General features: G+C 42.7%; 1 protein-coding gene and 1 long non-coding RNA gene across 3 annotated transcripts in view; one reads left to right on the forward strand and one right to left on the reverse strand.

The window, feature by feature from the left end:
* Window positions 1-924: 924 nt before the first annotated feature.
* On the reverse strand, window positions 925-7,784 carry LOC104855576 (cytochrome P450 2A13). The gene is made up of 9 exons (XM_010614444.2): window positions 7,570-7,784; window positions 7,138-7,300; window positions 6,080-6,229; window positions 5,689-5,849; window positions 4,355-4,531; window positions 3,290-3,428; window positions 2,656-2,843; window positions 1,824-1,965; window positions 925-1,351 (listed from the first exon to the last, which is right to left on the reverse strand). The coding sequence occupies exons 1-9, from the start codon at window positions 7,750-7,752 to the stop codon at window positions 1,170-1,172; spliced, it is 1,485 nt and encodes a 494-aa protein (XP_010612746.1). The 5' UTR covers window positions 7,753-7,784; the 3' UTR covers window positions 925-1,169.
* Window positions 7,785-7,862: 78 nt separating this feature from the next.
* The window catches only part of LOC104855575, a 47,411-nt gene continuing 43,822 nt past the window's right edge, over window positions 7,863-11,451 (forward strand). For both annotated transcript variants that reach the window (XR_778437.2, XR_778438.2), the window contains exon 1: window positions 7,863-8,045. This is a non-coding gene — a long non-coding RNA (uncharacterized LOC104855575). The remainder of the gene's footprint in view (window positions 8,046-11,451) is intronic.

Below are 11,451 nucleotides of genomic sequence, written 5' to 3' on the forward strand. Positions count from 1 at the left end.
AAAAAAAAAAAAAAAAAAAAGTATGAGGGAGCATGTGTGTGTATAGTACTTAGTCTAAGAAACAGAGATCTTAGGCTGACAAAAACAGAAATCCAGATTTTATGCTCAATGATGCCACTTCAAGGGGGATTTGCATTAAATATTTGAGTGTGGCCTAGTGGTTCTGAAAACATTGGTGGGGATGTTCAGCAGATTCCTGAATGAACCATGGGAGCCCTACCATCAGAAACCAATGGCTGAATTCACATTTATGTTCTCCCTGAGAAGCAAATACAATCATACACTTGCATGATTATCTGTGTATAAACATACCCATAGTCACAGCTATGTGCGAGCCAAAGTTATGGCTTTGCTGAAAGTATTTGCCTCCCTCATGCATATCGTTAAGAAGCCTGATTCCTGTTCCCGAGTCTGCATCTGAGTCAGAAGGAGTGGCCTAGCCTGGTGGGGGTGCAGACAGTGATAACCTAGAGTGTATGGTGTGCATGAGTAGATGAATGTGTGGAGAAGTGTGAGGGGAGGTCAGGCCAGTTGTCTGTCAGGGCTGTGAAAACAAAACCCCGGAAAAGTACGTTCTGATTTTATAAAAATATAGACTTTCGTGGTTTTATTTGAGAAAAGGATAAATTTGAAGATTTTTCTCCAAAGACGATAGGCACAGATTTGGACTCAAGTACTTGCTGGCCACCTATGCTCTGTGAGAACTTACTTAGAGATTGTAACTCTCTTGGGTCTTGGCTCTGTCACTTGTACTACTATTTCCCTTGCATGGGTTTTTGAGCATTAAGTGACGAGATCAGAGATGCTTTTAGGGCAGAGATGACAGAGAATACTGTTCAACAAATAGCTTTTGTAACTTTCCTTTCATCTTAGTTTTCTTTCTATTTATTAATATGTTCTAAATACATAATAATTTCATTCATCTTGAGGAATTGATACATACACATCTTTATTTTTTATACATCTTTAGCAATATCACATTTTTAGTAAAGTGATCAGTCTGTTCTGTTTTGTTCCCACTTTTATCCCCCCTGTCCCTTCCTTTCCCCTCATATTTTCAGCCTTTCCATGAGACCTCTTATTTAGCTGCCCTTCCCATCCACTACCTCAACCCCAGAACATCATTTGCCTTGTCCCTCTCACTTTCCTTCCCTTGGCACAGCCCTTGCTCAGCGGGGCACAAAGCCCATGGTGTAGTTCGGTGGGATGGTGGCAAAGCCCACGTGTTTAGGGGACACATCAATGTCCTGAGGCGCCTGTGGGGACTTGAAGCGGAAGTTCTGCAAGATGGAGGTGAGGAAGAGAAAGAGCTCCATTCTAGCCAGGCCTTCTCCGAAACAGTACCGCTTTCCTGATTAGGAGAAAGAATGTCAGAGATGAAGGAGACCCTTAATACCTTATTATTTTCTCCATGTGAGGAACGCTATATTTTGGTCTGAGCGACCTTGAGGCTTTCTGAGACTCAGTTTTCCTTGTACACGACATGGATGACCATGCCAGGATATAGAAATGGGATGTTTAGATCCTTCTCTCACTATGGTTATGCTGTCAGCTCCTTTCTAAGAGTCCAAAGAACTGGTGGTATGCACTTGGAAACACTTCTGACTCACTCTCAGCCTTGATTTTCTCTGTCTCTGGAAAGGGTTTAATCATCCTTTCCTTTGGCTGCAGATATTTGGTGCTTTCATTTGCTTGGCTGGAAAGTAGATTCCAAGAGGAATGTCCTAGCTGGAGGATATTAGAATACACCTCAGAGAGGGGAGTTGGGATGTGCTGTCTCTGTTGATTTGGAAGTTGCTTGGCAGCAAACTTCGGACTCTTACCAAGGGAAAAAGGTACAAAAGCATCATTCTTCTTAAACTGCCTCTTCTCATCCAGGAAGTGTTCGGGATTGAAATCTCCAGGATTGGAGAAGAACATTGGGTCTCTCAGCACAGAACCCAGGACAGGGAACACTTCAGTGCCCTGGGAGGGAGGAGAAAGGACAACTGATAAATGGGTTAGTGGTTGAATGTGCTGAAAGCACAGAAATATTAGAGAGGAAAATTAGAGTGCCTCAGGTGAAGATATATGGGAGGCATAAGAGTTGTGGTCCTCTGAGAGAGGAGCTTTGAGGAATATAAATCCGCAGTGGGAAGTTTGTGGGTCACAAGGCTACATGTTTATTGAGAATGGATGTGTGAGTGACAGGACAGTGTCATTTGGGGCAAGATATGGGAGGAGGAAAGTGTTGAAATTTGAGGGTCTCTATCTTTGGGGTGAAAAGTTAAATGTATGCAGATCATATCTCTCATGACTCGCAGGTTTTCATTCTCTGAGACAGTATGCTTGGGAGACTTGGGATTTATATTCCCCTGGTCAGGATATTTGGAGGACACAAGATTCCTGTCACTAAGTAACAAGTTCTTTTGGAAATAGGTTTCATGTTCCTTAAGATGGGCAGTTTTCAGGACAAAATATTGATTTCCATGCAGCAGAAAATATGGGGGAGATATTAGAATCAGAACTCTCTGAGGGCAAGAGCTGAAGAGACACTATGGTTAAGGAAGTCTTTGATTGAAGGCGTGAGACAGGAGCTATCAATCTTCTAATGGGAACAGGTATCAGGGTTCCAGGTGTGGGTTGGAGCTCCCTCTAGGCTGGGCAAGGCAGTACCTTGGGGAGTAGAAAGTCCCGAAACTTGGTGTCCTTGGTGACCCTGTGAGCCAGACTCATGGGGATCACGTTTCCAAATCTTTGAATTTCATGGATCACCGCCTCTGTGTAGGGCATCTTGGCTTTGTCCTCAAACATGGGATGCCGATTCCTGCCAATCACTCTGTCGATCTCCTCATGGATCTTGGCTGTGGGAGAAGGGAGAATATGTTTAGTTATCCAGGAGGCTCAAAGCAGGAAGCTAGTTCAGATTTGTAAAACTGGATGTATGACATGGAAATATTTATGACATGTATGTGGACCATCAAAAGAGAAACTGGCTGTACACATTTCTGGAGAAGAATCCTCTTAACTTACTTATTCCAGAATCACAAGGGAGTTATAAGGGAGGAGACACATGGAGTGGCCTGGTGGAGCGGGTGATGTACCTCCTGCAGTTTAGACAATTATTTTAGCAATAAATTCAGTTTGTACAAATGTTTTAATGGCTAGTGAATATTGGCTAGTGCTTCTTAGCTGAATGTCCCCCTTCCTCTGTACGGTGTGTCTGATGATCTACAGACCAGGGAGTGGGGGCATTACAGAAGCGCGCGAGGAGCTTCAAGGTCTCTGATCTCCACCTACACAGCCTTACCTTCCACATCTGGGTGCTTCATGAGCAGCAGAAAGCCATAGCGCAAGGTCGTGCTGACAGTCTCTGTGCCAGCAAAGAAGAGGCTTAGTGTGGTCATGACCAGATTCTTCATGTGGAACACTGTGTTGAGGTTCTTCTCCTATAAGGAGAAAACTTATTAGGGTGAGTCCATTGAACACTCACCTGGAGACCTTCTGGGGTTATTACTTTAACCTATCTCTCTTAGGTCTAGATCTAAGGTGGAATGAAAGACCCTAGATCTGAAGTCCCTTCACACATTTCAAGCGCTTGCTGAACTTGCTGCCTTTGTCCAAAATGCTTTTTTCATGATCTTTGCTTGGCTAACTATTTGTTTTCAGTTTCTTTGTCATTTTTAAAGTAGGAGGAATATTTATAAAGAGGGTGATAGAAACTGTGAGAAAGAAGGAGAAAGAGAGAGAGAGGAGGAGGAGGGAATATTAAGTGACAATCCTACTCATTCCCCAATTCAAAGCTTCTTGTAGAGGAAAAGTCACCAGATGACTCAGTGTCACAATTTATTTCTCATACATGAGAGACTGACAGGCAGATTAGGGTGAGTATACTCCACAGAAAGACTGTTAAGGCAGGCCACTTTCTCACACAGGTGTATCTGGTGAATAAGTTAGGAAAGGTTAGAAAGCATGGTGGCTGAAAGTTCCATGCTTAGGGCCAGAGAAGATTTGAGTTATATTCCATATTTTCCTTGCTTTGTGACTTCAGGAAATTCACTTACACTCTGGGTGGCAGTTTCCCTATTTGTAAAATTGAGGTCAGAATAAGATATACACAAGCTATTGGGGTGAGTTCTATGAGGCATTTATAATTGTACCTGCATATAGCAGTGTTGTAGAGGTGGTTGCCATTATGGTTTGCATGCATATATCCTGCCTGTGCATAAAGGCTCAGAACAGTGATGGTAACTATGATGGGCATGGTGAGGCTCATTATAATCCATCCATGCTAATGTGAATGATCTCTGTCCTTCATCCAAGCCTGACTCCTATGTCTAGCTTTGGACCGCCTCAGCCCGGATGATGGGTGTACCTTCTGGATGCGGATGAGAAAGGAGTCAATGAAGTTTCGTGGAGAATTAGGATCCAGTGTGCGCTGGTTTTGCTCCACTTTCTTGACTATGAAGTTCTCCAGTCCCCGCAGCTCCTTGAAAGCCTGTTGCTGTGGTCCTGGCAGGTGCTTCATTACTGAATAGAACATCTCATAGAGCTGTGTATGGAGAGAGAGGACAGAATAGAATGACAGCTGGGAGTGGGACTTGTCTCAGCGTAATGAAAGCACTGCCTCCAAGCACCTTCTAAGTATTTAGGAATTTTGTTGAGGCTGAAGGGAAAATATATTTAAGTTTTCATGTGGGTTATGTATGAAAGCTGCTGTCTAGAAATTTAAGTAAGATGGATTGGGGCAATTGACTTGTCTTCAGATGTTCAGATGAGGATTATAAGAGCGCTGATGTAAATGCTATCATATTCAAGGCAGACTGGGTAGGAAGACATTTCAACATAAGGCTACTCAGGTGGGGCATCATGGTGTACCTATGTGGGCTATGTTGGAAGAAGGTGTCCAAATACTTGTAGAATTTAGATTTGCAACTGCCATACACATGTTCAGCCATTTTGTATAGATGTTAAAGTGGGGGTAATACTTACTGAGGTGTCCAGGTGTTAAGGAATGAGCTGAATAGTGGTAATCCATGAGGATTGTTGAGATGACAGCATTGGAAGACACTTCCATGTTTGGAGCCAATATATACAGGTGTGTGTGTGTGTGTGTGTGTGTGTGTGTGTGTGTTTAGAGTGTTGTGTGTGGTATTTGTTGTGTGTGTGTGTGTGTGTGTGTGTGTGTGTGTGTTTAGAGTGTTGGTTGTGGTATTTGTGCAAGTGTTCATGTATTTAAATGAGCTGAGTAGGGGTGTTTGTTTAGGTATTCCAGCCCACTGGTTTGAGACGCCTGTACAGTGGTCAAAAGAATGTAGCATTCTATGAATTGGATATTGTAGCACCAACTGTCTAATTAGTCAGAAGGCGGGATGAGGCGGTCACTTTTTCATGTGTTAAGTAATTCAGAAGAGTGGGTAGGGAAAGCCGTTTGATATTAAGGTAAGTTATTATGGGAACATCTGCCCAGATTAAAAACAAAACTGATTGAAGGGCACACGTCTCAGATGCAGGCTGTCAGAGGTATCTAGTTAGATTTTCACATGTACTGGGTACCTGTTCTGGGTACTGATGTAACTATGAAGTGTATGCTGCTGAGAGCTGGATTTGAGTGGACCTTAGAAAAGGATGAGAGATTGGGGTACCATGTAGAGGTGTGGTCTGAAGATTGTGGTAGGGATACAGTAGGGGCAGGCCTGAACAGTTCACCTGTCCGGTAGAGGTAGCTGTGAACTGGAAGCTCCCCAGCATCATGCGCAAAAGTGACAGGAACTCTTTATCCTCATAGTCAAAGCGGTCCCCAAAGACAATGGAGCTAATGACATTGGAGACTGCTCTGCTCAGGTAGAAGGTGGGATCTATGAAGGCACCTGCAACATTGGGCGGAGACCAAGAGAGGCAGGAATTAGGGGAGAGTTCAGTGGGCTTTCTGCTGCCTTCTCAGAATTTGAGTAGGCTACTCTCATCACGAGACAAACTCCAGCATGAGACAGACAACCAGAAATGCCAATGTTGTCTCTTACTCTTCCAGTGCCATAATGTGTAGTTCATGGCCGTGGATTCTCCTACTTCTCATAGAAATCTGAGTTTCCTTGCTTACCCTGTGTTTCCCTGAGGGACTCAATAAGGAAACCGATCTCCTCTTGGATGCGCTCCTCAATGCCACGCTTGCCCACCCCGAAGTCCTTCAGTGTGGTGATGGAGAAGCGCCGGAGTTGCTTGGCACGTTCCCATGAGCTGAAAGCCACACCTGAGGATGTGAGCACAGGAAAGCGGGGAGGTGAGAAGGGAGCAGGGAGAGGACACAGCCCTTCCTTGTGGAGACTCCTGAGAAGAAGGGAGGTTTGCAGATGGGGAGGGAGTGGGAAAATGATAGTGACAGAACCATAGCCTGAGTGAAAGAGCAGGAGAGGTACAGGCTGAGTTAGAAAACGGAAATGTCCAGGAAGAAACAGACTCCAAGTGGGAAGAGATGACAGAAGAGAAGGAGAAGAGAGAAGCAGAGATGCAAACAGATAAAGGAGAAGCAGAGGTACAGAGACATACCATAGGAGGAAGAGAAGGAAAGAGGTAATTAGAGGGAACAGCAGAGGACAGAGGAAAGGAGCAAAATTTTGGATATATGAAACTAGAAATAAAAATGATAATTGATCCTAAACTGAGCTGAAGTTTAGAGCAAAGCAGGGAGGGACAAACAGAGCATCTAAAAAGAAGATGTTTGTAAACCCTGAAACGCCGGCAAGGAGAATTTGAAGCAGATATTTTGAGATTCTGAAAGAGAAAGAAGAAAGGGAGGGAGAAGAAGATAGAATCACAGGGAAGCACAGAAGCTGAGGTTAACAAAAAGGTCAGACAAAATTGAAGGACCTGTATTCCGACAGAGAAATCTGAAGAGGTTTTAAGAGATAGAGGGATTCCAACATTTAGTGAGAGAGAGAAAGGAGACATAGGCAAAGAGGCATGGAAAAGTTAGGCACAGAAGCTCTAAGAGATCTCAGAAACTGGCATAAGGAGAGGCAACAATAAAGAGGTCATGGAGAAAAGATCAGGCAAAGCCCTCTGCACAACCTTAAAGAGACAGGTGAGTCAGGGGGAGAGCTGGGGAAAGAGGCTACCAAGTCTTCCTGGATACATTTCCTCATGAGGTGGCCCTCTCACCATAGCCTTTGAAGAGCCAGTCGAAGGTGGACTGTTTGCCTCTCCCACTGAATTCCTCAGCTTGATCTATCAGAGCTTCCTTGACTGCATCATAGCCACACAGCACCACAACCTGACGGGGCCCTATGTGGATGGTAAACACAGGGCCATAGCGCTCTCTGATCTGATGAAAGAGGGAGAGAATGGTTAGAGTGCTCAGTTGCTGAACTGACCCAGTACCCAGACGTCAGTCACTGGGTATGCATTTCTCTCAGGTCCTGACAGGCAAGGAGATGAACATCCCAATCTTTTCCTCAGCTAGTACCTTGTGGCTGATCCTTGAAAAATCTCCTATTTTAAGACATCAGCTCTTCTAGTCAATCCTTGGCCACAAATCACCAGCTCATGGGTAACTCTTCACCCACCTCAGTCTACTCCCCACCCCTACGACACCTTCATGAGAGAGTTGTACATCTGCTCTGTGTTCAGCTGCAGGTAATTCCCGATGAAGGGCAGTGGTGTGGGTCCAGGAGGCAGCTTCCCCCGGAACCTTCTCTGCTGCCAGACGGACATCAAGATCACTATACTCAGGAAAGCCAGCAAAGCGACAAGAAGTAGCCCTGAGGCCAGCATCATGGCTGTGAGGAAGACAGTCAGATATCACAGGCCGAGACTACCTTTATACTACCTGAGAGAGAAGGGTGGCCTTTGGTCTTTATTATGCAATTGTCACACTCTGGGCTGATATACAATATCGGCTTCCAGGTGGTTTGTGGCACATCAGAAGGGAGTGACCTAGGACTGTGGATTGGTGGGGGCAGGCGATACACTCCACACCTGAAAAGGTTTGATCATTTGCATGACTGAGCACCTGAGTTATGGATCTGGAACCCCAGATTGGCCAGAATCTTGCAGATGTGGATTTGAAGGTAGAACATAGAATCTAAGGATCTGGATTTCATTTGGATGAGACAGGGGGTATGGCTGTGGATTTTGGAGTCCCTTGTTGAAGAAAAACATAAATTTAAGGGACTCAGGGGAAATATTCCAGGGTTATAGATGTCAAGATCATGGGGTGAGAAGGATCCAGAGCTGTGCATAAAGAGTGCTGGAAGGAGAAGTGTTTGGAAAATCTAAGAGGCTCTTGAAGTCAGCACCTGGAGCCTGCGTTTCTTTGCCTCTGTGCTGTTTTTTCCTGCATAGAATCCTTGTGGGAGGCCCAAAGTTAGGCCAAAATGGGTGCCATGGAATCTAGAACCTCCTACTTCCCAGATGTGGCTGTACATGGGGTGGAAGATGAAAGTTACATTTTAGTGGAAGTTTGCAAAGAACTGATAAAGAAATCAACTAAGGTCACACCTGGCAGAAGGACCTCTTGGGAGGGGAAAACTGCAGAGAACAAAGTGAAGAGAGGAAAGATGTTTGTGGACGTTGGGAGGATGAGATGGGGAGCACCTTTATCTCAGGCTTGTCAGATATAAATCAATGTAGTGTCCATAGACAACCTCTACCTGGGAGAGCCTTAGGCCTGGGACATTTTGTCCCTCCAGTTTGTTTTCTTTTTTTTTTTTCATTGAGTTTATTGGTACTTCTTAAGTATGCAGTATAGTTCCATTCATCATTGGGATCTTGTACCTTTGCATGACAGATCTAGGTTCTCATTTTTCCCCATACCCCTGCCTTCCCTTCACCCCCACCACCTTCCTTCGAAACAAGTACTTCGTTTCAAATTTTTTCTTTTCTCATATTTTTTATTTTCCCTTATTTTCTTTCCCCTATGCTTCCCATTTCCCCTGTACGTTTAGCCCTTTTATTCCTATTTCACATTATGAGTTGTACAATTTGGATCTTATTTACACTTTCAGTTTTTTACAACAGAGAAACTATTTGATATTTCCACATATGTGTCTTATGTTTTTAGGTTAATACTATGACCTCAATATGCATCCATTTTTCTATGAATGACTCTAGCTTCCCATTCTTTGTGGCTGAGTAGTTCTCCATTTTATCGAACCACCACATCTTTATCTGGTCTCCAACTGATGGGCAAATGGGCTCTTTCCAAATTTTAGGTATTACAAACTGTGCCACTATAAATATGGGTGCACATTTACCACTGTGGTATGATTGTTTTAATGCTTTTGGAATGATATCCAGCAGTGGGATACCTGGGTCAAATGGAACCTCTAATCCTAGTTCTTTGAGGTATCTCCATATTGATTTCCACAGTGCTTGCACCAGTCTGCACTCCCACCAACAATGGAGAAAGGTTTCTTTCTCCCCACAAAGCTGCCAGCCTTTGTTATTGGTTGATTTCTTGATAGCAGCCATTCTTCCTGGGTGTGAGGTGGAATCTCTGTGTTGTTTTCATCTTCTCTCTTTTCTTTATTAGGAAGAAGGGAGACATTTAGGGAATTTGCTTCTCACAACTGAATTTATTTCTCAATGAATGTGGCACCAGGAAGGCCTTGGTTGTTCAAACAAATTTTCATGAGCTGTCCAAGAAGGGCTTGGGGTTGTTCAAAACGGGAGCAATGCTATGGTACACAGAAATAACATTTTTTGTTTTGTTGATTTTCCTGGAACATAAAGTAAAGGGTCATTGTCAGAGGTCACATGGCTATACAATGTTTTGGGACAGATTTCTAGCAAGAACTACGGGTAATCCCAGGAATAGTTCTTTAATTGTTGGACCTCAGTTTCTCTTTCTGAAAGATTAAGAACCAGGTTAAATAAGATTAGGAATAAAATTTTTGGTTGCTTGAATTCAAAGTGATGACATAACATTTTTAGTCTTATTGGGCCCAGTGATAAGACTTCATTTTATCTAATTTGCCTAGGCATGTATGATTAATAATACATGTACTCATTAAATATGTGATTTTTCAGAACCACAGATAAAATAAAATACAAAATCAAAATCAAACTAAATATTGCCTACAAGAGACACACCTCATCCAAAAGCTAAATACAGGCTAAAAATTAAAGGGTGGAAAATGATATTTCATTCAAATGGAACCCAAATCAAAAAGGAGTAGTTATCTTATTTTCAGGCAAAGTAGATTTCATACCAAAACTAATCAGAAGTGACAAAGAAAGTTACTGCATAATGGAGAAGGGAACAATTCAATAAGAAGAGAGAAATATACATGCACCAAATGCTAGTGCACAAATACCTCTGGACATGCAACGTCAGATAAACAGCCACACAATCATAGTTGGGGACATCAATGTTGGACTCTCACAAAAAGATAGGTAAATCAGACAAAAACAGCAAGAAAGCAATATCAACCCTGAGCCTACCTTTGATAGATGGACTTAACAGATCCTTACATAATGTTTCATTAAACAACATCACAGTATAAATTTTCCTGAGCAGAACATGGAACTTTCTCCAAAATAGAGCACATTTCGTCTTGTTTTCCTTGAGACAAGATCTCACTATATAGTCGTGTCTGGGCTTGAACTCGTTAGGTAACTCAAACTGGCCTTGAACTCATGGTGATTCTCCTACTTCAGCCTCTCAAATGCTGGGATTTCAATTAGGATTGCATTTGATCTGTAGAACAGTTCTGAAAGCATGGCCATTTTCACTATATTTGTTCTTCCTACCCAGGAACAATTAGTGTCTTTCCATTTTTCTGATATTCTCTTTGATCTCATTTTTCAGAGTGCTGTAGTTTTCAGAGTAAAGATCATTTACTTCCTATATTAGAGTGATTCCTAGGTATTTAATTTTTTTTGATACTAGTGTGAAAGGAGTTGTTTTCCCAATTTCTCTCTCAATGAGTCTGTGATTCCTGTACAGGAAGGCTATTGAAAAAATTTTTTTTTCGGTACCAGGGATTGAAGTCAGGTCCTTGGGCTTGTGAGGCAGGCCACTGAACCGCTGAGCTAAATCCCTGGCCTAAGGCTATTGAGATTTGAGTGTTGACCTTGTATCCATGTACTCTATTGAATTCAATTATTAGGTCTAGAAGTCTTTTTGTGGAGTTTTTGGGTATATATAGAGTATCATGTCATCCATCAATAGCTCCAGTTTAGCTTCTTCATATCCTATCTTTATTCCTTTATTTCTTTCTCTTATCTTTATTTATTGATTTTTAAACCTTTTTTTCCTCATTGAGGTTATTGGTATATTTTAGGTATACAGTACAATTACATTCATTATTGGGATCTTGTACCTTTACATGACAGGTCTTGGTTCTCATTTTTTCCCCTTGTCCCTGACCTCCCTTCATCCCCCGTCCCCATTTCTTTCTCTTATCTAAATGCTGTGGCTAATGTTATGTAATTACTGTTGCAAATATACATACATACATATGTGTGTGTGTG

This window comes from Fukomys damarensis, unplaced genomic scaffold, assembly GCF_012274545.1.
Source record: "Fukomys damarensis isolate Sample0158 unplaced genomic scaffold, DMR_v1.0_HiC HiC_scaffold_19, whole genome shotgun sequence".
NCBI classification, from domain to species: domain Eukaryota; kingdom Metazoa; phylum Chordata; class Mammalia; order Rodentia; family Bathyergidae; genus Fukomys; species Fukomys damarensis.

What these genes read in the sequence shown, in the direction of transcription:
- LOC104855576 (XM_010614444.2), bottom strand. Translation starts at nt 7,752, where the DNA reads ATGATGCTGGCCTCAGGGCTACTTCTTGTCGCTTTGCTGGCTTTCCTG. An exon ending in TTCTCATCCGCATCCAGAAG is followed by an intron (nt 3,429 to 4,354) that starts GTACACCCATCA and finishes TTCTCCTTATAG; the next exon opens with GAGAAGAACCTCAACACAGT. An exon ending in GAAGCACCCAGATGTGGAAG is followed by an intron (nt 2,844 to 3,289) that starts GTAAGGCTGTGT and finishes CTTCTCCCACAG; the next exon opens with CCAAGATCCATGAGGAGATC.